Source organism: Dreissena polymorpha, chromosome 3, assembly GCF_020536995.1.
Source record: "Dreissena polymorpha isolate Duluth1 chromosome 3, UMN_Dpol_1.0, whole genome shotgun sequence".
Lineage (NCBI taxonomy): Eukaryota > Metazoa > Mollusca > Bivalvia > Myida > Dreissenidae > Dreissena > Dreissena polymorpha.
In genome coordinates this window covers 124,271,563-124,295,820 of record NC_068357.1, presented here as the reverse complement: position 1 = coordinate 124,295,820, position 24,258 = coordinate 124,271,563, and the positions used below count along the sequence as shown (strand labels likewise).

General features: G+C 33.6%; 1 protein-coding gene across 1 annotated transcript; it reads left to right on the top strand.

The window, feature by feature from the left end:
• Positions 1 to 12,174: 12,174 nt before the first annotated feature.
• Positions 12,175 to 17,970, top strand: LOC127873616 (uncharacterized). Its single transcript, XM_052417493.1, has 8 exons — positions 12,175 to 12,513; positions 13,133 to 13,308; positions 13,979 to 14,157; positions 14,768 to 15,001; positions 15,384 to 15,510; positions 16,041 to 16,250; positions 17,541 to 17,716; positions 17,850 to 17,970. The coding sequence occupies exons 3-8, from the start codon at positions 14,077 to 14,079 to the stop codon at positions 17,910 to 17,912; spliced, it is 891 nt and encodes a 296-aa protein (XP_052273453.1). The 5' UTR covers positions 12,175 to 12,513; positions 13,133 to 13,308; positions 13,979 to 14,076; the 3' UTR covers positions 17,913 to 17,970.
• The last annotated feature ends 6,288 nt before the right edge of the window (positions 17,971 to 24,258 follow it).

Below are 24,258 nucleotides of genomic sequence, written 5' to 3'. Positions count from 1 at the left end.
TAATTCCTTATTTTCAAAAGAAATTAGCTTTAACTAGCCTTATCAAACACAATTCCTTTGGCAAAAATGCCAAACTGTAGAAGACGACAAATATTACCCTAATAATCATTGATGATTTAAAAGTATTTCATTATTTAATGCATATTACATTGGATTTTATTGTGAAGTGTGTCACTATTTTATTTTTTACTATTTTTACTGTTTTTTTATTGTTTGTTTTATTTGTTTGGTCTGTTTATATTAAGTGCTGAACTTGTGACATAACTTTTGACCTTTGATGTTTGCATATGAAGGCGTGTCAAAAAAAGGTAGTCCGTTTTTTACATGACGTCGCAGCATGTACTTATTTATTATTTATATTTGAAAAATACGTTTTTTTCTGTTTATGTTTCTGTTTGTGGATTAAATGTTTTACCTCTTGGTATCAAATTGTTTGTTTTAATAAATCTGATTCAGATTTACAATAAAACAAAACATATTAATTAAGTCTTAGTAGCCTCCACACATGACTGATATATGAACTTCCTGTTGACCGTGATATAAAAAAAGATATCAGGCAACAGGATATCAAGCAGATATCAATGTGGTGGTATGATAAATAACGTTTCTTACCCGATTAAACTAGAAGTAATGAAGTATACTGCAGCTACCATTCGTTAATATGCGTGTCTTATCTCCTTTGCAGATATCATATTCAAAGCCAGGTTTATGTCTTATTAAAGATCTTATAAAACATTTAAGTTTTGACATAAGTTTTCGCTCACACCAATCGATTTTTAGCTCCATTGGCCAGAGGCCAGCGGGGCTTATGTCATGGTCCTGTGTCCGTCGTGCGTGCGTGCGTGCGTTAACGTTTTCTTTAAACATTTTCTTCTCCTAAACTACAAGTCCAATTCTGATAAAACTTCTCACAAATGTTTATGGGGGTGAATCTCTTTCAAATTTGTTTAAATTATGCCCCTGGGGTAAAATTTGACCCCGCCCCGGGGGTCAATAAATTGAACATATGCTTATATAAAGCCTATTTTGTGCAAACTTTTAAAATCCTCTTGTCCATAACCATTGGGCCTTCTGCTATCACATTTGGTATGTAGTGACATTTAATAGTGTTCTACTTTGTTTGTTCAAATAATGCCCCTTGGGTCAAATTCGACCCTGCAACGGGGGTCACAAAAATGAACATATGCTTATATAAAGCCTATTTTGTGCAAACTTTAAAAATCTACTTGTCCATAACCGTAGGTCCTAGGGCTTCCAAATTCAGTACGTAGTGACATCTAATAGTTCTCTACTCAGTTTGTTCAAATTATGTCCCGTGGATCAAATTTGACCCGGCCCCGGGGGCACAAAAATTAACATACGCTTAAATAAGGCCTATTTTGTACAAACTTTAAAAATCTACTTGTCCATAACCGTATGGCATAGGGCTACCAAATTTGTTATGTAGTGACATCTAATAGCCCTCTACAAAGTTTGTTCAAATTAAGCCCCTGGAATCAAATTTAACCGTTCCCCAGGGGTCACAAAATTGAACATATGCTTATATTGGGCCTATTTTGTGCAAACTTTAAAAATCTACTTGTCCATAACCATTGGGCATATTTCTACCAAATTCGGTATGTATTTAAAATCTTAAAGTTCCCTACCAAGTTTTTTTAAATTATGCCCCTGGGGTCAAATTTGACCATGCACCAGGGGGTCACAAAAATGAACATATGCTTAAAAACGGCCTATTTTGTGCAAACTATAAAAATCTTCTTATTAATAATTATAGAGCCTAGGGCTACTAAATTTGGTATGTAGTGGCATCTAATAGTCCTCTACCAAATTTGTTCATTCCCCTGGGCTCAAATTTGACCATGCCCCGGGGGTCACAAAACTGAACATATGCTTATATATAGCCTCTTATGTACAAACTTCAAAAATCATGTTTTATTTTTGTTGAATGACATCATTTTATGATTAATAAACATATTGCAAACATTATTTGTTCAAGATAAACTAAACAAAATTGAAATAAGTGATTTAAATATTCGGTAGCAAAAAAGTAAGGAGAATCCAACTTTAAAAAGATTTGTCTATTAAAAGTATATTTTACCGATGCCGTAAGCATTCCCCTTGTTTATAACATGACTGCCGCTAGGTGTATAACTAGTAACCTATCAGATAATATATTAGATACCGTATTTCAATATATGGCAATCCTAGTATTTTTCAATAACAACATGACAGGTAACCAACGTCAGATGAAAAAAGTAAAAAGAAAGTTAGGTCAAACTAATTGTTTGTCATGATATCTCTTTAGACCTCACGCCATATGCAAGTAGTGTTGCCATGATCGCAACATTTTGATGAATTATAATTCATTTTTTTGTCTCATAAACATTTACTTTGTTTAACAAACAACCTCTACAAAGTTATCATTTCTATTGCCTTTCGGAACATCTTGAACCTGAAAAACTCGTAACTTCATGTTTCCTAAGGCAAATATCTTCTGTGTACAATAAACAATGTCTTCACCACGTTCACAATCCTGCTACACTCACTAATGCCTCAAGAATGAAGTAAAGTTTAGGTGATCTACGCCATTAGGTGTTTTGCATATGTCATGAACTATATAATATAAAGAAGTGAAACTCCAGCTGAGTAACAGAATCTTTGAAACCTACAAACACTTTTTGGAATTTTGGAAAAAGATTCATGATTGAATGAAGGAACTTCCATTAATCACGTAGAACATGCGTAGATTTGATCTTCAGCATCTAAAAATATGTGAAAAAGAAAGAACGACAATATCTTTTGGAGAGATAAATGTACCTACGTTATAAGCAAAGTACCTGTGCGACAATTCCCGGGCTTTTTTGTATGTTTAATTAACACCGTAGTAACGTTTTCCATATATAAAAATGCTCACCCTTCCAACTTAAAGCGCCAAGTGGGACGAAGGATAGAAAGAGAAAGTCATATGCTTGAGTACATTTCAACCCATGCGTATTGCACGCTTTTTTCGCATAAAAGCAGTGCAGCGATACAGGGCCATCATGGCCCTCTTGTTTTTTTGAAGCGAGTATAAATACGATTTCAAGTCAACAATTATTCTGCAAATCGTCAACCTTAATAAAAGAGAAATGATCATATAAAATTAATCAAGAGTAATTAAATACTACCATCAATCACATATTGTTTACTGGTATGCTTAGTGTATCTAACAGCTTTGCGCCGATACCGACACGTTTACTCGTATTTTTATGCAGAACCAATATGTTGTATAAATGTCGTATGAACAAACCTTACCAAAATAATAAGACATGAAGAGGTGTTATGTGTATAGCAGAATGTATTTTGCAATTGAATATAACACTTCTTTCGTTTTTTTCTGGTACTTCTTATCCTGAACTTGTTCACCATATTTTTATGCATCACCGTTTTATTATTTTTTTAGTTTTAATTTATTAAGTTACCCAAGAGCAATAGAATGCATTGTTTAAAAATTGAAACTAGTTGGTCCCAAACTTAACCTTGGTACGCACTCACTGCGAGCTAGTGGAGTCACTAATGTGGCAAACACTTCGAGCGTCTCTGAAAGATGCCTTAAGAGGCATGGGAGATGGAAAACTGACATAGCAACATACGGTTTTGTTCAAGACTCTTTAGGTTAAATTCTACAAAACTTGTTATTTGTTTTATATTGTAAATTCGTTTGAATGACCGATGGAACTATATGTATGAATTTGAATTTGATGCTTATCCGACTATACTTGGAATTGTCTGTATGCGTCTCTCGCACATCGTACAACACGGTTGTTGATTATATTTGTTTTATTCAAAGTTAGGACGTATAAGTACTCCGCGTTAAATTGTAAAGCGGAGTTCTTTTGTCCTGACGGTCATAGTAAAACAAACCAGTTTTGCAAGTTGGTGTGCAAATGGCTGTTTATAGAACTAAATAGCGTTTGAAATCAGTTCTAGCAATGTCGTCAACGTGGCAACATCAAATTCATGTTGTTATGTTGTTCAAGATTATATGTATATTGTAAACATCTGCATGTTATTATACGAACACGCTCGGATAAAGGTTGTTATTCCTATATTTCGAAGAATAAACAAAGTAAATTGATACGATTGACATGCTTCTTTCCCACCACAGAAAATAATTAGTAGTTGTCCTTGTGATAAATTGAAGGTTAATTTGAAGTTAATCGTGTTAAGCTTGAACCAGTCAAAATGTACGAACATTTTACTTCATATTTCACCTGAGCATGAACTTATGCACAGAATACAAATATGCGCATCAATTATACTGTTTTTGTCTGTATAAATAAGAAGTTATGTATATTAAGTGTATTTGCTTGATACAATGCAAGTTTGTCTCGAAGCTCTGTGCACATGTTGACAATATATGCGTCTCTCGCACATCGCACAACATAGTTGTTTTTTATGCTTGCTTGATGTTACGTTAGGAATTATAGAGATTGTTTTCCGGTCGTATTTCTCCCAAGATGAAAATACAGTTAGAAATCATGAATACTTATCAAAACTAAATTTTAAACTCGAAAATATTAAACTCATAATATGCCTTACCTGTAAATTAGTATTGCTTTCGAGTTTCCTAATTCGTCTTGGACGAAGGTTACTACTTGACTATGCATGAATGGTATTGATTAACCCACCATATCTAATAAAAGCTGTTCATCTTCGTATAATCGTAATGTTAAAATCCCGGGAATTTGTGTAATCCCCTGTCCTTAAAATTTTCGTTGACAGACAGAAATTAAAAGAGAAGACTACAAGCTTATCTAAGTTATGCCTATAACTGATCCCTTCGTGTTCACGCTTCCAGCGTACACAGTTTTGCATTTAAGGAAGCATACATGATTTTGTTTACTTTGTTTACGAAAACACATTTTGTTTTTTCCATTTTGTGTGACCGTTATTGTTTTGTTCTATAGATAAAAGTGTACCTTGTATCTTTTCGGGCGACGACCACTCAAACCAATACGGTCATAGTCATTATGCCTATCTGGGAGGGCCAGTTGCAGTCTTAGAAAATAAAGTTTAAAATCTCATTGAAGTCCAACATTGCGCCGAATGTTGATTTCTTAACAAAATTACTACAGTACTCGTCATTGACAAAACGTCTCAAAATTTACAAATATAAAAATAATATTCAAAAGCGCAAACATTTAAATGTGCTTGCTTTCGGGCTAATATCCGTGAATTATTTTCTTAGTAAAGTGAGACAATGTACATATTTTTACCTCGCTCAAGTTCGCAACTTAAATTTGTTAAGCGATAAAAAAGAGCTTCAGATTTCTTTTATAAAGTGAATGCGGTTCTAAAGTAAGCTATTTCCATTCTGGTCGAAGTAATTTTAAATTGCAAGCCAAATAAAGCTATTTACACAGATCGCAGTATATTGTAACGTGGTTGTATTTGTTCTATTTGCATAGGCTAACCAGCAAAAGGGTTCTTGTTTGCTTTATTTAAAACTACATAAAATACACTCAAAGAAAAGGATATACGTAACAATGTATACATTACAATAGTGTCAGTCCATTAATTCAAAACGGAAAATCAATGCAATCACGGCCTTCTAAATAAATAATAAAATATAAGTACACATCCGACCTTTTAAGAAATGTTTAAACAACTAAAACATGACCTTGTTCATATACAGAAGTACCGTTTATATTTAACAGATAAGGTCGATTTTTTTTTATTGAACGACATGGTTAATGAACGGATCTATTGCCGTAAGATAATAACACCGTCCAATTAAAAAATGTTCTATGCGTTGGTTCGCCAAAGAGTTAATATATGCAAAGATTTGCGGCACCACCATTTTGTTTGTAGAGGTATGTTGTCACTTAATAAACGCCACGTTTGATTGGAGTAATGGTATATGTTATAAGATGTTCACATTTATTCATCTCCAGTATTTTCAAATGCAAATTGTTGTATGTCATTTTGAAACCGTTGATATCATTGGTGATAACGAACAAAAACCTTGGCAATTTATGCACCACAGAAAGTCATTTGAAAATAGAAGCCATAAATGCGTAAGCTAGAATAAAACTGTTTGCAGAGATTTTCTCCCCTAGCGTTTAACGTTTATGTTAGTTGACATGATTTAAATGGTACGTTAACGCATCTTGAATGTTAATAAGGAACATATGTATCTCAACTTATAAATAGTCACTCATGTAAGCAGTCACTTTCGAAACACAATGAGTCGTTTAGGAGTGCAAAATATATCGACTATGTTGAGGACAATAACACTTCTTCCAATATAAACACAATTGAATTTAAGTTACAGACACAGAAAGAAAAATGGTATAATAGAAACATGAAAAATCAACATTATCAATCACATTCATAATAAATCACTACAGACGTTAAATAAATGATATACAGACGCATAGTAAGGTTGTAAACGATATTATTCATTTGTCATTGTTTGACATCAATTTCAACGCATGTGCTTAAGCTGTCCATTACATAAATGCCTTACTTTGGTAATAGCTGTTTGATGACTGTTTGTGCTCGCTTTGCAAGAGCACTGCAGATGTCAACGTCAAACTGACATCATTCAGTTCACAGTTATTACCCGTGTAATACAATTTAACAATAGGTTTGTCTTTGTATACTTAATGCATGGCTGAATGAACATGCTTGGTCATGGTTGAATGAAAATGCTTGGTCACGGTCGAATGAACATGCTTGGTCGAGAAAACTCCCTGTTGATATGACAGTCCCATGAACGCAGACAGCATGTTATTTTCTTTCATATTTTATAAAAATTGCGAAAACTTCCGCAAAGGCTTCACCTGAAACAAAGAAAATTGTGGATGTATTTATTCATAGTGAGCATACTTCGTTACAAATTTTCGAATCAAAACAAATATTGCATGGTTTGCCTTGTAATAAAGAACATATTGTATATTCTCGAAAAAAAAAACCTATTTGAATTTTCTTGTGTAGTACCACAAACCTGACATGGATTCCGGGCGACCTGCGGCGTCTTCTGTTGCAAAAAGGAACTGGGGGTACGTCGCTTGGTTGTCATACTTACAACAATTATAAACACGGCTTGTCAAAACTAGCGTAAACAGTTCATCATTTGGGCAGTTGTTATATGTTGCTGTGAAGAAAGTTCTGCTTTGGTCTCTGTAAAAACATCAAATGGTTAATTGAAAAATATATTTTATTCGCAGGACGTGTATTTCTGCATGGATACCTTTGACGTAGCATTGAAGGCATGACTTGTTTGTATCAGTCGTCAAATATTTACCTTTTAATGCCGTTTTCGATGATAAATGTCGCGGGCAACCCTGAATGTTTGCCTAATTATCTAAGACAATATCCATTACTTCTCGTTTAACGGCTTGATCCCTTAAACAATGGTTGCGTTTACTGACATTTAGAGCTTGAGTATTCAAGTTTCGTTTTCTTCTTTCCACCTTTTGCATAGCATCTGATAAATCGACTACCATTATGGAATGGCAATAAGTCGACCAACTTACATTCATTATAAAATTAATAAAATACAAAAAACACTTGAAACAGTTGAGCCAAAAACAGTTTCCATGACAAGAAAATTGAACCAGAGAATACAGATTCTACATTATTCACTGACTTCCTAGACTAAGGCACTGCAAATTTCTTAAATATAAATATTGTAAACATGAAAATATACTGGTCGACAAATATTTTGGTAAACATAATATTATATTTAGACTTGGGGAAAGGGGCTACATGTGTTCATTTCACTGTCTTATCGTCTATATGACTTCAGTTTCCAAAACTAAAATCTAATCATAACATAAATATGCTGAACTTCGTGTTAGTGGGGACCTAGTGTACGTTACTTTTAAATTCTTAATTTCAGACATTTACCCTTCAAGTGAAAAAAGTGTAAAGGATTTCTGCTTCATTCCACTCCATGACGAACTGAGTATCCATTGGTATTATCCATATTTAAACCCTTAACATTGTATCTGTATAAACTTATACAATTGCAGATGTGAGAAACAATTCACATACTGTGCTTATGGAAAACTAGTTAATGTTTTCATGGTAACAAAGTACGTTAAATGCTACCTCAGTAATTCGCAGAGTATCCCATTGATCTACCACAGGGTCCCTGTAATGTTGGCGACAGGAAGTTGCAGACAGACTCGTGCACGTCTTATCAGTGCTTGTAACGCTTTCCGTTCCAAACCACGCTAATTTTGGGTTGGTACCTATTCCTGGTGTTCCACGGAAAACTAACGTCCAATCTAGATAAATAAGAAGTCGTTAATTGATTTATGAGATTCCACCTACAGTACGTATCTGTACACATATTATTTTTTTTCGACTGAATACATGATTTTGTATTCAGCAATTTACAATTCTGTTACTCGGTTTTGCATCCGATCATGTTACAGTTAAATTGTAGAATATTTGTGTTTCATTAGAGTAGGATTTAAATTGTGTACCTTTGAGAATTATTTGTATTTAACACTTACATTTGTTTGTAGGATTTGAGCGCTAAAGCCGGTTTGAACTCTTAATGTAATGCTATGAATTTATCGTATAAATTAAGTCACCCGGTCATTGGTATTTACCATTTTCCATTGTAATGTGTATAATTGTTCGGCAATATTCTCCTATCCATACATAATTATTTAACCCGTTATTGTGGTAAGTATCTAATCCTGCGATGGTTGGTTATTACTTATACTTATGTTTGCTTGCTTTTACTTGTAAATTATGTTATATTACCTACTTGCAATGATTAAATGCATGTTCACATAAGTTATAACGGAACTGAATCGATGAAACCATGTGTCAGTTACATGCAGCCATTCTATATTACTGTGTATCTTTGCCATTCTCAAGTGAAAGTTTCGGTATTTCATACTTATTACAAAACCTGAATATGAAAGTGTAAAATTAGACAAATAAAAAAGATAAACAGTTTTCTATACAATAATTCAGATTTCGTTCTTCGAAAAGAAACGTGTAAATTCAAGCCGATGTAGCGTTAACATATAAGCATAAATATAAAAAAAGTACATCAAGGCCCAAGACCAAGGCCAAATTTAACAAGTGAAGACGTCAATAAACTGTAAATGCTACATAACAAATTCCAATACTCTGGGCCAATACACCACAATATCCCACCCTGAACACTTCTTGGTGAATTGAGCTTATACTGTTCGTTTTGAAGTTAAAAATCGTTTATGTACATACGGAATGTATGCAGTAGTGAGAATCCCCATCATCGTTTTTGATTCAATTTGTTCTTTTAAGGATCCATGAAAACGTGTGTTATTTTTTCAAGAAATACGAACACATATATTCCCTTGAGCCAGAAATAAATGGTTCTTTATAAAATCCCTTAAAAATTTTAACTACGGTACATGTTGCTAGTATGTGTTTTTTTTCTTCGTTTGTACTTTTTTCTCTTGTTCGCTTGTATGTTTTGTTCAAATATAAGCAGATGGAACAAACGCAAAATTTGTAAACCAATAATTTTCATCGGACACTACTTTGCGTGAATTTTCATGGGTCCACTCAACACGAATCCAAATGTTCGACGACGTTTATGTCCAAAGTCTTACATATCTAATATATCCAAGAAGGTGTGACGTCAGTCTTAAAGGGGCGATGCGGCAGGTTTTACAGGTCGGTCATTGGGTTTCTCTCTTGATTTACATGTAAACACATTTGAATACGCGCCTTATAAAGAGAAGCTTAATAGAAAAGGCTAAAAAAAATCAAATTGCTATGTTTAGTTCCACGCCGAGGGCAAGGAATAAATTTGTTTGCAAACATTTCATTATAAACGTCAATACGATACTGCATAGCCATTACACATTATGAAATATAAACCTGTTTCTTTAAGCATTTCCTTCTTCGTTCATATTCGTCTTGTATATAATGTTCTTCAAAACATGAGCGTGTAATATCAAAATCTTATGTTGCATTTAATTCTATTCTCTCCTGTTGTTGAAAGGAAAAATTCAAGCATTTTCAACTGGCAATAAACTGGCAAATGTAACATCCTGTATATAATACTATTGAAATTGGTAAATTATATTTTCCAAGCATAACTTACCATCCAATGCAAAGACAATGTTTGAAGGGTCTGTTGTCTCGTTTAACGCCGCAAATGCAGGTATATATGAAATGTAGCACTCCTTGGTAGTGCGACGGTAACCCGTGCTTTTGCACGACCTGTCACGTTCACATTCTGCGCAACACTGTATTGCAGAGACTTCGTTTGTTTTCCGGTCATATTTCGCCAAAGATGACGACTTCTTTGCTTTAAACAATGGTTTTTCAAAACGACACATTGACAAAGTCAAAAATAAAACAAAAATGATTTTAGACATTCGAAATTCCATTGAATATTTCATGAACATTTTTTTTGGTTAAAACTTATGTTTAATTCCTGATATTCTTTCATTAGTTTAAACCTATTTATTTTAGCTCGATTGCATCGAAAGTCTAAGGCTTATATAAACGCTCTCGAGTCTGTTTCCTGGGCCTAGAACCAGTACTTGGTGTCTTTGGGGGAGATCTAAAGAACGCTCCCACGGTGGGGATCGAACCCGTGACCTCCCGGTCGCTAGGCGGACACCATATCCGTTACACCACGGGGACCTATTCTTTCATTGCGTAACATACCGAGCATCGACTACGACTGAGCCGTGAAAGCCACTACTTATGAACGTATGTGAAATCCTGATTAACTTATTCATTTGAAAAAGCAATTATTTTACGGGAACTGGTTCATTGCTTTCCAACATTTTACGTTCAATATCTTTAAATAGTGAACCCATTTGGGATATATTATTGTTATCAATGGGAGTTTACGATCACTCTGCTTTCATTCGACTATACGTGAGAAATGGAAATATGAAGAATGATTTCATTCTTGCTTAACAGCCTCTGAATAAAAGAATAGCTTTGGATTATCTACATTAACTATGAATTATCTTAGTTGAATACTTGCCGACATTTATTCGCTTCATGTGCTTGAAAATGATATATAAAAGGCTGTCACGTCACGTGAATAAACACAATCAGAAGCCTATTATATGACCAATATATTTTGCTTCTAACAAAAACATTACTTGTGTAATATTATCGAGTGTAAAATTCATCATTACTTTGACAATACTATTGCCATTTTATCTTATTATTTAAACGTCCCGGGGGGAGGGGTAACTTCCTATATACGGATGTATAGGGGTGTGCCGATTTTATGGGGGTGTTTTTTTTACTAAAGTTATAGATATGGGTATGGTTTTGAGCATCTAAGTATAGATATGGGTATTGAAATCAGAAATTTACTTGTATATAAATGCATATAGATTTGAAAGTATTGTATCAAAATGGGTATGATAAATGTCATTCTTGTATATAAATGGGTATCTAAAAGTAAATTTCAGTAGCGGGAAAGATGCAGAAACTTGACTGTTTTTATCTGATACTGTGACGTCATATATAAAGATACGTCATATATAAAGTCAACCTCCGCGCAGTGATTTGACGGGAACCAGCATAGCTGGATCGAAACCCTGCCATCATAAGCAACCACGTGATGATATTCGAGCCACGTGATACGATAAAATATAATGGCGCCTTACAATATAAAGTGTTTCTTTATTTCTGTTCCTTAAGCCTTAGAAATTGCCTGTAACTTAGTTAGTTATAAGTGTAAACCAATAACTGATAACTAGGGAAGTGGACAGAATAAAGTCGAGTGCGCCCGCTAATAAAGTAAGTTTAGTACAATGCAGGGACCTATAATATGTTATGTCTCATCGAAATCCAGGCAGACGACGTAGAAATGATAGATAACCATGTGAACGCCGAAGAAGAAAGTGCCGGAGAATTGTTTCCTTTGTGAAAACAAAAGAGTTTTTAGTTTGACTGGAAAAAAAGAATCAAATTATAATGAAGCAATTTCTTATTTATTAAATCGACCATTTAAGGATTTTGTTTCTGCAAATCAAGAGGCACTAATTGAATTAGGAGTTTGTAGAGGGTGTGACGCCAAAATTCAGTCTGCTCATGAAATTGTTAAAAAAACTGGACCTGGCTTTGAATGATGGCGTTCAAATATCAGACTCAACTCGATTTAAGCGTGGCACAGTCTCGCCCATAACACTAAAATTATCTTCAATTGTGAAGCGTAGCAAACATGCTCCTACTGCTGGTAAAAAACCTGCAAGGCGTTCACTTGGTGACATGGCCATACCAGGTCCTTCCAAGGAGACTTCAGAGGTTGAAGTTGTTGTAGTTCATTCTGTGTTCACAAAAGATCATGACTATATGGCCACAGCCGTTGGGTCAGATCATGACTACACCAGGGCTTTAAACACAGACATGAAACCGCATGACATTCATGCCATCCCTACAATAACTGCCATGGACATTATCAAGCAGCATTTGTGTGAGACAAGTGGGAGCACTGAAATAGTGGATGAAATAGTGGATATTGTCGCCAATAACAAGGTTTGTACTAACAATTACTGATAATAATTTGCTTCTACATTTATAATTTTTACCAATTTATCAACTTAAATCTGCATATTGGAAGTATTGATACAATTTTTTAAATCAGGATCTGTATTGAATATAAGATTTATAGTGTTAGATAGAGATGAACTTTATTGTGTGAGGCTTTAGGGACATTCCACAGCATGAAAGTCTTAATTTGTATCCACCACTCATCACATTTATTCAAAGCTACTTATCCAATTATGCTGTCATCAAACATGTTAGTAACATGAAAATAAATGCAAATACTTTCAGATATATTGTATTAGGCATTATTTTATTTTGTTGGTTTCAAAGTCACCATGTGGATTTTTGTATCATTTTTAAAATCATGGTAGAATGAAAACATGGGCTTAAAATAGCAGCGGGATAATTATATTGTTTACAAATTATTTGAACTGGTGTTGATTCCTCAAAGGAAATGAAGAATAATCCCTAATAAATTGTACATATTCTTCTAAGGACCAGCTATAAAATTAAACAGATCATTTCCCTTTTCCACAATAAACGTTTTTCTGTAAATAGACAGCAACTATGTTATTTAATATACCAGTAACCTTTCGGTCTATTGTAGATATTATCCACTCGAGTTCAAGCAAGATTCTTGGAACAAATCAACAATGTCTGCGCACGATTGTCCTCTAGAAATGCTGCATTTAACAGCATTCTTCTGAAAAAGAAAAGTGTCTCACAGTTGATGCAGAATGGGGAAAACATTATTCCAGAAATATTACAGGAAATTTCAGAAAGGTAAAGACTTAAATTTTACTATACATTAATAAGCAATCTATACAAAAAATGTAAAACTGTAAAAATTGATCCTATCGGGTGCATAGAACTCTAGTAGAAGTAATTTTTTTATGAATGAAAAGAACATGAAAGTACACCTGAATGTGCAAGCACACTAGCTGTTCTTCCTAAGTTATAACCCTACTTATGTTTAGGATATTGTCATTTGTCGAAGTGGATTCTGTAGGCATTACTTAAACATTAACATTTAAATAATACCTTGATGAAGTGTAAATTCTGCCAATCATGACTATGCATCTTAAAAGTCTTTAAAAGGTTTTCTTCTATATTTTGAAAAGTCCCTCTAATATGTTGCATACATTACTAATACTATATACATGTTTGTTTTTTGTGTGAGTTTATGATTAGAACGAAAGCTTCCACTTTATCTTATTGGATCATCATTTTCACTTTAGTGTGATGAATACAGAATATAAAAAACTTTTTCATTATATTTATCTGTCAGAAGTGGATGTATTTAGAATTGCGTTCTTTTTCTTTTTTCGTTTTACACGTTTTGTTCAAATAAGAGCAAAAGAAATTGTCAGTATTCCTCTCTGTTGACAGGTCTTATTCACAATAAATCACAATAATAAATTGACATGCATCATGCCTTGTTGTTGTTTTTTAGCCTTCCGTTCGTCCTTGACCTGTTCTGCACAATGACAATAGCTGGGAAAAACCCATCGGCCAATAAGATTGCCCCGATTGTTGCTTTTTGCCATCCTCATGAATGCCAGGAATGAGAAGTTGTCAGCGTGGCACAGACTCACAACAGTTGTATCCATCAAAGGGCACTTGGATGACTCGGTAAGCTCTAGAGTTGGCACAAGCACATTTTCTAAAGACAGGGATTTATATTCGAGTTAAACGAGCTGTAGACAGAAAACTAATTTAAAGGAATAAAAAATGGGGGATATTTATATATGTGGCCTCATCATAGCTAAAAAATAAAGGAAAAGATGGCCCTAGTTTGGTTTTTACAACTGTAGGAATATGATCAATGAGGTTGGAAATGAAACTAAATTTGTCGTTAAAGTATTTTAACAGCGTGGTTCAAATTATGTTTTATGCAAATTCTGACCACAAAAATATTAACAGGACTTATTTTATATCTTTTCACAACAATCTGAAAATTTAATTACATAATATGCCTATGGATATACATTTGTTTTGCCATTTGGAACCTGACCCAAAAATGATGATTTTTCCATTATTGTTATTATCTGTTATTGAAAGCATTTGAATTTGTATACTATTAAAAATCATTAATATCTGCTGCATAAATCCATTAGCATTCTTAGGTTTTAAGGTGAAAATAAAATGATATAATTAACACTTTAAGTCATAAAGTGGCTTCTTCTAATTAGTTTCTCTTACTGTTAATATATGGATCATTTCTATAATTGACTACTGGCAGGCACTAACACTTTTCAACCGCATGGGGATGACAATGTCGACATCATCCAAACTGCGTCTACTGGATGAAGCTGGTGAAATGCTGGAAGACAACATCGCCAGAAGTCTAAGAAAAAACCCACTTGTCAAAATCACGGGTGACAATTTGGACATCTATGTCAGAACAGGACATCATTCACTGGACAGACACAGCAAGGACCTCCACATGTTTGCCGCAAATATCATATTCAGCAGGGTAGGTAATGTTTGAGCTAATGGTTAAAATTACACCCCTTCTTGTCTGGCTTGATTAGTGATGTTAACAATAGCATCACTAAACTGTTAATATTATGATCTGTTAACAATATACTGAGTAAATAGTCGTAATGTATTTTTGTTCACATTGGTGGTATCAGAAGCTTTCCACTCTATTAAACATGTGTACAGGATATAATTGTTTATTAGTTAAAATGAATGAATGTATACAACAGTTATCTAAAAAAATATCATGATTCTGATTCACTTAATACAAAGTGCCAAACACAGCAAATTAAATTTATGCGGAAAAAAAAACTCAATTAAAAGGTGTTCAAAAATGTTGTAAATCAAAAACATGTGTATGTCTATTTGTATTTCAGATTGCACAACTAGGATCGTTCAGCACTAGTTTCACCATGCCATCACTTGGAACACTTTCTCCAGAGAAGTTCTTTCCCAATGGTCACCACAGAGACACTTTGACAAACACCTACTGTGTATTGTTAGGTAAAATTCAAATTATTTGAGTGCTGGTATTGTTTGACGTGTGAAGTGTTTTTTTTATTTATTGTCTATGGTTGAGCATGAATCTATCTATAAGCTAAACAATTCTTGTACTGGCACTATAATTTAATAAAATACTCTTAAAACATATAGTCTTTATATTGAGTAGACTGGGCTTTTGTTAAAGGAAGTTTGGAAGTAATTAACTCCCAGTTGTGTTCATAAAAACTATCAAAATTGCATCCCAGGAAGTCTCAAAACTTCCCAAATCCAACACTTCAAAGTGGAAAATACAGAGACTTCCAGAGTTCAAAAGTTAACGGAAACCTCGGATATCATAACATGTACAATTTTCTTCTGTTAAGTTGCTTATGCATGTTTTTCCTCAAATCTGTTGTTATTAATGTATAATCATTAAAGTAGTACACTGAAGAATGCTAGATAAACAAGTTATACAAAATAGCAAGAATTGTTATGTATAGAAAATAGTGTTGACTACTGTATTTATTGTTTATTATGTTGTTTTACTCCAGGAAGAATACTGGCTGAGTTTAAAGACTTCTCCTGGCTTCAAAAAGTGCTCCCAGCCCACATCTATAATCCTTACCAAGCTGAGATGAGGCAAAAATCTGAAGTTTTTCAGCTACCAATCATCCTTAAGAATGAGGCCAAGCATGAGGATTGTATATATATATTGGACCAGTATCAACAGGTCCTTGGTGATGTTTACATGAAGGCATTTGGTATGTATATGTTATGTTGCATGTAAATATGTTTGCTTTCTGTTATATATCTGCCCATTCTAATCAATACACTAAGACTGAACATAATTCCTGGTGTTTACCAAATGTGCTTGTGCAAAATGTACTTTTGTTTTCAATAGATTCTAAATAATATAATACATAAATATATTAATTTCCAAATACTGGAAAGTAAACAGGACTATTATAAGACCTTTCTAGACGCACAAGTACCATTGGAGTCTATAAAGATTAGAATGGGTTTGTGTATGTACACCATGCATTGCTAGTCATTTACCGGTAGCCAATATGTAAGTTTGTCAATCTATTTATTTGTTAAATACTTGTTCAGAAGACATAGCACATTAAGCAGTTTATACAGTGAAGTATTGTCAAATAAAAATCTCTTTGAATTACAGTTGAAATTGACCTAGGCTAGTATCTTCCATCTACTTGATCATCAAGAAAATGAATATTGAATAAAAAGCTGCTGTTCATTTTTGCCGTTCCAATTTTCTCTGTCCTATGCAAATGTAAGATGCTGATAATGAAACAAACTTATTTTTTCCAAGAAATCATTCAGCATTACCGAACATGCAAAATATATTCATGAATATTAATTTATTTAGATTATCTTTGACTTTCGTATTTTCTATTTATTCAATCTATAGTTTGTTCTCAGCATGCATGTTGTTATTTGTTATTATTTTCTTGTTGTTATTACTATAATGCAAGTAGATGTGTTTTTGTGGCATGGTGTAACCTTCTTTTGCCTTGCTTAAGCCAAGTTGTTTTTTTAAGTCATCTGCAGTTTATAGTAAATTGAAAGGCAATTTATTTTAAATGCATAAATTTCATGCAACTGATGCATAGAGCATTCCAATAAATCAAAGTTATGTACAATGATAAATATTGCCACATCAAATACAACTGTGCACATAATTCTTACAGTTTGATGTTATTGTTCAAATTTGTTATTGTTTCTGTTTGACCTTCCAGTTACTGCAGGTTTTACAGACAGTTAGGATACAGGTATTATAAACACTTTGATAGATTCTTATTTACTGCCAACGTCAGTATCCTAGTAAATGACAGAAAGTTAATATATTCAGCACATTATTTTATAATTTATTATATTCATTTGTGTGCGTTAATCAGGTTTGCATCAGTAAGTAGCAGTTAAAATGCTACAAACTAAATTTCATTTTACATTTTAAGGATAAATAAAAAATTATTTGCATGTAAACAAAAATTAACTTCAGGGTCAAGCATCACAAACTTTCCTTTAAACAGGCTCCACTGACCTTCTTCGGTCCTATAAAGTCCCTGTTGGTGGTGATCAATTAACTCGTGTGCGTCTAGAGGAAGCGAAACACCTTCGTTCCTTAGCTACCTCACCAGAAAAGCGGTTTGAAGATCTCCACCCTTTCATAATAGAGCTCTGGCACATCAAGCAAGACTTCTTGGAGGTAAATATCAACCTTCTTCAGCAAAGGTTCAAAGCATTTTAATGGATTTTTTTGATATGTGGAATACTTTCATACAATTTTCGAATAGTAATACAAGTATAAAATGTATTACATTGTCATGTTTTTTTTTTAGAAATGCTTTAAAGAGCTGTTCAGTTCCAAAACTCTGAGACAAGCTGGAACCCTATACCATTAAAAGGGCAAGTTGCAAAGGAGCGATGTAAATGGAAAGGTTAAGGGCGCCTTTAAAGCGCATCACGATTTTCTGTCGCTGGCAGGTAAACAGATGGTGAAGGAGCAGCTGATGGAGTTCTTTGGCATGGAGAGCCCTGCTTCCAGTTGCACCCAAAATGTTATTCAGCTGGTGAAGTCAAAATCCGAAAACTATGAATCACTGTTAAATTCATTGCGACAGTTCCTTGACCACTTTGGCTATCTAGACTATGTACATGAGACTGATGATGTGGTGTCCAATGACACAGATGATACTGTGTATAATTACAGTTGCAATCTCTGTTACTGGTATATGCACCTGATGATGTTTGAGGACATTGTTAAAGAAGGAGATGTGGCCAGAATAATTCCTTGCCTAATGGTATGTGCCCAGTTTTTCTTCTCAAACTCCAGACTATCAAAATATTTTCAGGAGTGTTTGGACTTTGTATTAAAGTGTGAGTACTGCATGAGCCCTATGCAAACAATTAGGACATTGGAAGGTGCATTTGTTAACCTGAGAGGTGGAGCTGCAGGAAATATTGAAAGTGATCTTGTACAAGAAAACTCTGTAAGAAACCAAAAGGATTTAATCAGGGCTTTGGGTGCAAATAAGTCGGAAAAAGCAATTCAAAGAAGTTGCAGAGCCGCATACACTGTGTCCGACATTTTTGAGAAAATAGAGATTTCCACATCAGTAAGGAAAGTTTCTAGTAGGCATCAAACGCCAGCCAGAATAAAAGATAATGAAGTTATTGCCAATTCTTTGAGGGACTTGCGACCGTTTTCTAAAACAATAGGAAGAGTGTGTCAAGGCATGCCAAATGTCCTGTGCTCACCAGTCAGAAAAATTAACTCTGTTGATCTTAAGTTCAGGATCAAGCAAGTAGTTGACAGGCTGTATTATGGACATACTATCAGTTTTGACCATTAATCGTCTGAGGAGGACTGCTAGGGTGTGTTACATGGAGTGACGTAATAAGTGTGCCCTACAATTTTAAACCTCAGTCCTGTATATTAGTTGATTTGAAACTAAGAGTTTTGAAATTGTTTGTTATGGACATCTTATTAACCACAATGCAAGCAAAAAATGCTTAAAAATTGAAAAAAAACATCATTTTGATAACATTTATATGACATATATTCTGTATTGGGATAGCTGTTTGTTGTGCTCAAGTTTTAACAGTACTTTATGCAACCTTCAGTGTGCATTCCATTTGAATCAAGATATTCTAAATATAGACTTTAAATAAAGTGTTTCTTTATAAACGACAGTTTTCAGAAGAAATACGTTTTACGTTCAAATGTGCGAAGTATTTTGTTGATTGGGACTACATGTATAATTCTATCTGAACTACATTAACCCTTTGCATGCTGGGAAATTTGTCGTCTGCTAAAATGTTGTCCGCTAAATTTCTAAAATAAGCATTTTCTTCGATTTTTTGCAAAGAATACTATCAGAATAGCAAACAGTTTGGATCCTGATGAGACGCCACGTTCTGTGGCGTCTCATCTGGATCCAAACTGTTTGCACAGGCCTTCAAAATTCGGTTCCCGCACTGAAAGAGTTAATGTTTGCCTAGCAAGAACAAATATGCATAACAAAATACCATACCAATAACATTTAATTTAATATCATGGTACATTCACATCAACTTTTTAATCAACTACTCATTGCAAGAACACATGTTTATGTAGAACACAAATATGTTCTGTCTGTACACTGAAGATTTACAGTTTATGTACATTTACCAACAGGTTAGTCATGTGATTTTTTTTTATTCAGTATTATTTGTTTTAGGTCAGCTCTTGATTATTTTCCAGTGCAAAACAAGACATAAACTATGTTGTCTACTGAATGTTATAACATGTGTAACTGGCATTTTGTAAATTGTTCAGGAGTATATATTTTACAAAATACATAAAGAGCACATATTTAACTTTTTTGCATTCAAAATATCTCAGCGTTAAAATTATGGTAAATGCTTCTTTCTTAATTATTAATTGTTTGCCAAAATACATCTCAATTTCGATGTTTTGTTTTTAAAATTAATTTATAATACTTATCAGAAATTGGAATACGGAAAAATGTTCTTATTTTAATTAAACAGTTTTTTTGCTTCTCCTGAAAATGTTAAAAAATGTCATTTACAGTTTTTTTACATTCAGAAGACAACATGGGTTTGATGGTATCAATTTGGAAAATATGGTAAAAACATTTTTACCAAAGAGGTTGTCCTAATATTTAAATAGTTGATGTATGTGATTGTCACCTACATAAGCAGAAAAATGGAAAAAAAGTAAAAAATGTATTAAACATGCCATTTTCATGCAATTCAGTAGACGATGTGACATGCTTTTCAAGTTTGACATACTTAAATACAATTTAGATTTATGTCAGATGTTCATTTTAAAATGTGTTAATGTAGAATTCACAATTTTGAGATCAGTAGATTGTTTCTCCACTGTGAGATGCAAACAGACATATTTGAACAGCAATACAGATTAGTGATACAATACAAGCTGCATTAATAGAATGGGGTGTAATGTTTTTCAGAATAAAAAAAGAGGATTGCAATAATAATACTGATAAAAATGTACAGAAATAAACATTTTTAGAGTCAAGTTGTCTTTGGTATGATTTGTCTTGTGTGTGTTTTTGATGATTTAAAAATGGATTTAAAAAATATAGCACACATTTTATTTATTAACTCTGAAATGACCTGTCAAATTTCAAACCAAACACCAACCTGTTGTATCGGGCACATAAAAAATGAAATTGTTATTACAATTCAAACATTGTTATCAAATGCTCCAGCTTCGTCTAATTTTGAAATGTCTTCATTCAGGCAAAATGAACAACAATTTTCATTTGCAATTCCTTGAGATTTTGAAAATCCAAATGGTTTTAACAACAATTCCCTTACGCATGTTTCCTCATTATTGCAATACTGCACTATGTCTTCTTGAATTCCAGGAATATTTTTGGCAATGTCTCTTTTGTTGTAATGAAGAATTGCAGAACTGTTTTGTCCCCTTCGACCTGCTCTACCTATCTCCTGGAGGTACTGGGACAAGTTACGAGGTGGTCTTGCATGAATGATCCTCATCACACTTGGGGGATCAAACCCCATGCCAGCAACTGATGATGTTAAAATCAGTCTTATTTGGGGATATTCCATTTGTAGCTCCTCAACTGTTGTTTTAAGAACAACTTTGTCTTGTCTGGAAAACAACACTGCATAGCAAGACGTTGTAATATCACCATCTCCAAACAAATGCTTAAGATATGCTGCTGCCTGGCTTATATAGTACAAAGGCATGAAAAGCATTGTAACAGGATAATTGTAGGGATCTTTCTTAAGGTCATCACATTCTGTTTTGAAAATTGATTCATAAATTTCATTAGTGTCACCAAATTTCGACTTGTGAAGTTTTTTCAGAAATATATTCGTACGGTCAGGGCTTTCTTGGACTGTCACGGGGTTGTTGAGACCCAATATGTTTGGCAGCTCTTTCATCAGACTGGTTGGTAATGTCCCACTTAATGCCATAAATGGGACATCATTAAACACCGCAGGAAGAGTCTTCAGCTTTTGAAAGGCTGTCCTGAATTCCTCTCCCCTAATAATGAAAGAAGATTTTAACAACAAAAGTCGCAATATTATAACTATACAGGAGTTCTCTTTTACATTTTTAGAACCATTAATATCGGTAGGGTGCTTTGAAGATTATAAAGAGAAAATATGATGAACATAATTTTATAAACATGTATTAAGTGATGATAAGGCAAAGACTTAAACAAACCTAAATGCATCAGTGAAGTTTCCATTTTTAATGGCAATCTAGAATTTTTATGTCCCCCACTATAGTAGTGGGGGACATATTGTTTTTGCCCTGTCTGTTGGTCTGTATGTTGGTCTGTCTGTTTGCGCCAACTTTAACATTTTGCAATAACTTTTGCTATATTGAAGATAGCAACTTCATATTTGGCATGCATGTGTATCTCATGAAGCTGCACATTTTGAGTGGTGAAAGGTCAAGGTCATCCTTCAAGGTCAGAGGTCAAATTTATGTGGCCAAAATCGCTCATTTTATGAATACTTTTGCAATATTGAAGATAGCAACTTGATATTTGGCATGCATGTGTATCTCATGGAGCTGCACATTTTGCGTGATGAAAGGTCAAGGTCATCCTTCAAGGTCAGAGGTCAATTATATGTGGCTAAAATCGCTCATTTTATGAATACTTTTGCAGTATTGAAGATAGCAACTTGATATTTGGCATGCATGTGCATCTCATGGAGCTGCTCATTTTGAGTGGTGAAAGGTCAAGGTCATCCTTCAAGGTCAGAGGTCAAATATATGTGGCCCAAATCGCTTATTTTATAAATACTTTTGCAATATTGAAGATAGCAACTTGATATTTGGCATGCATGTGTATCTCATGGAGCTGCACATTTTGAGTGGTGAAAGGTCAAGGTCATCCTTCACAAGGTCAAGGTCATCCTACAATGTCAAACATCATATAGGGGGACATTGTGTTTCACAAACACATCTTGTTAGTAGTCTACTTCTTCTGTGATCATTAACTTGTACAAGCACTCACAGCTCAAGCACAAAACATTTTACATGAAGTTGACTGAATCCATATAAAATGGTGTACATATATAATTAAACATGTATACCTACATCACAACGGATTTAGCTATTGAAATTGTCTTTGTGCATAAATAATGAAAGGGGAAAAAATACCAATAAGAATCATTCTTTGAAGAAATGTATTGATTTGATCAATACATTAATGATCAAAATATACTTATGTTTAACAAATGCCCTGCAAAAGAATTTTATCCTCCAAATAACACATGTGAAAATTATGGCCATTGCTGGGAGTTGAAACCAGATTTCTTCCCACAGAGCAGAAGTGTTCTTACATTGAACTACACAGGCTAATAAATTGTATATGAAATTAAGAGGATATATGTCTTGACTGTTCTATGGGGCCCATATTCCCTACTCACTTACTGCTGTTTTTGATTTTGTATGTGAATACATGTGAAATCCTGTATAAACAGTATTTTTGTGTGAGTTCTTGTTCACGCCTCATAAGATTTAGTTTAAAGAGTAAATGTATGTTAAAATTAATGCATTAATTTATGTACTGATAAGTATGAGTACTCCTCTTAAATATAATTACAGTCAATATGTATTTCCTGATGTAAATTATTTATTGATCCATGTACTTATTGTGCGAAATTCGCACTAGCTTGAAGGGTTTTGGGCTTTTGGCTAGTGAAAATCCTTTCGAGGTAGTGGGAATTTAAAAATGTATATAGTCGGGCCAGTAAGAAATTTAACTGTTCTATACATGTGTAAAAGAATTTGGGATATTACTTTAAAATTTGAATTTCGCACACTGCTTGTACTACTTATGTTATTATTATTTTAAACGTTTTGTAACCTTGCTTAATCATAATTTCAAGTGCTTGTTAAAATAATGTTTATATGTCTATTAATGTTATTATCATATTGCATGTATTAAAATCTGTCCACATGGGCAATTGGCCTTCTAAAAATGCTGTTAATAAAATCTTGAATCTTACTTAGTTACTTACCATTCTTTTACAATGTGACATTCATCTATCACTACCCCTTTTACATGATCAATGAATTGTCTTTTGCTCAGCAAGTCTTTTCCACTGAATGTGTTAAGAAGTGCTTCAGGATGAGCAAACACAATTGCGAATTCCCCTTCTGCAATATTCTGTATCATATCTTTCTCCATAAGCTGTAAAGAAATATACCAATAGTTGCTAACTTACAGATTATATGATGTGAATAATAACTCTTCTTTCACTCTTGGTGAAGTCCGAGTGGAAGTAATATGGTACTACGTTTTCTGGTATAATTATCGATTATTATATATTTATTATATTTCTTGAATAATAATAATATGGTATAAATACGGAACATAAATACAATTACAATGGCTTTATATCAGTACAGCAAAGCATATACGTGTTATATAAATACCTACCATTTATTCTAAAATATCATTTATTAAAGCAGTATTAAAAATAAATTTGAAATACGTCATACAATGAATTAAGGTTAGTAAGTGTAACATGTACTTATTAACAATTATTGCTGGATCTACTAAAAAGTGTTAAATTCCCCCCATTTAAAATCAATGTTATATGAATGTTATGATCATTGTAAAAAAAAACAATTATCATACCGGTAAAAACAACGCTGGTCCATTATATTTATATCAACTAATGATATCTTGATTTAACTTATAACTGTTGATACCGTGTGTGATTTTG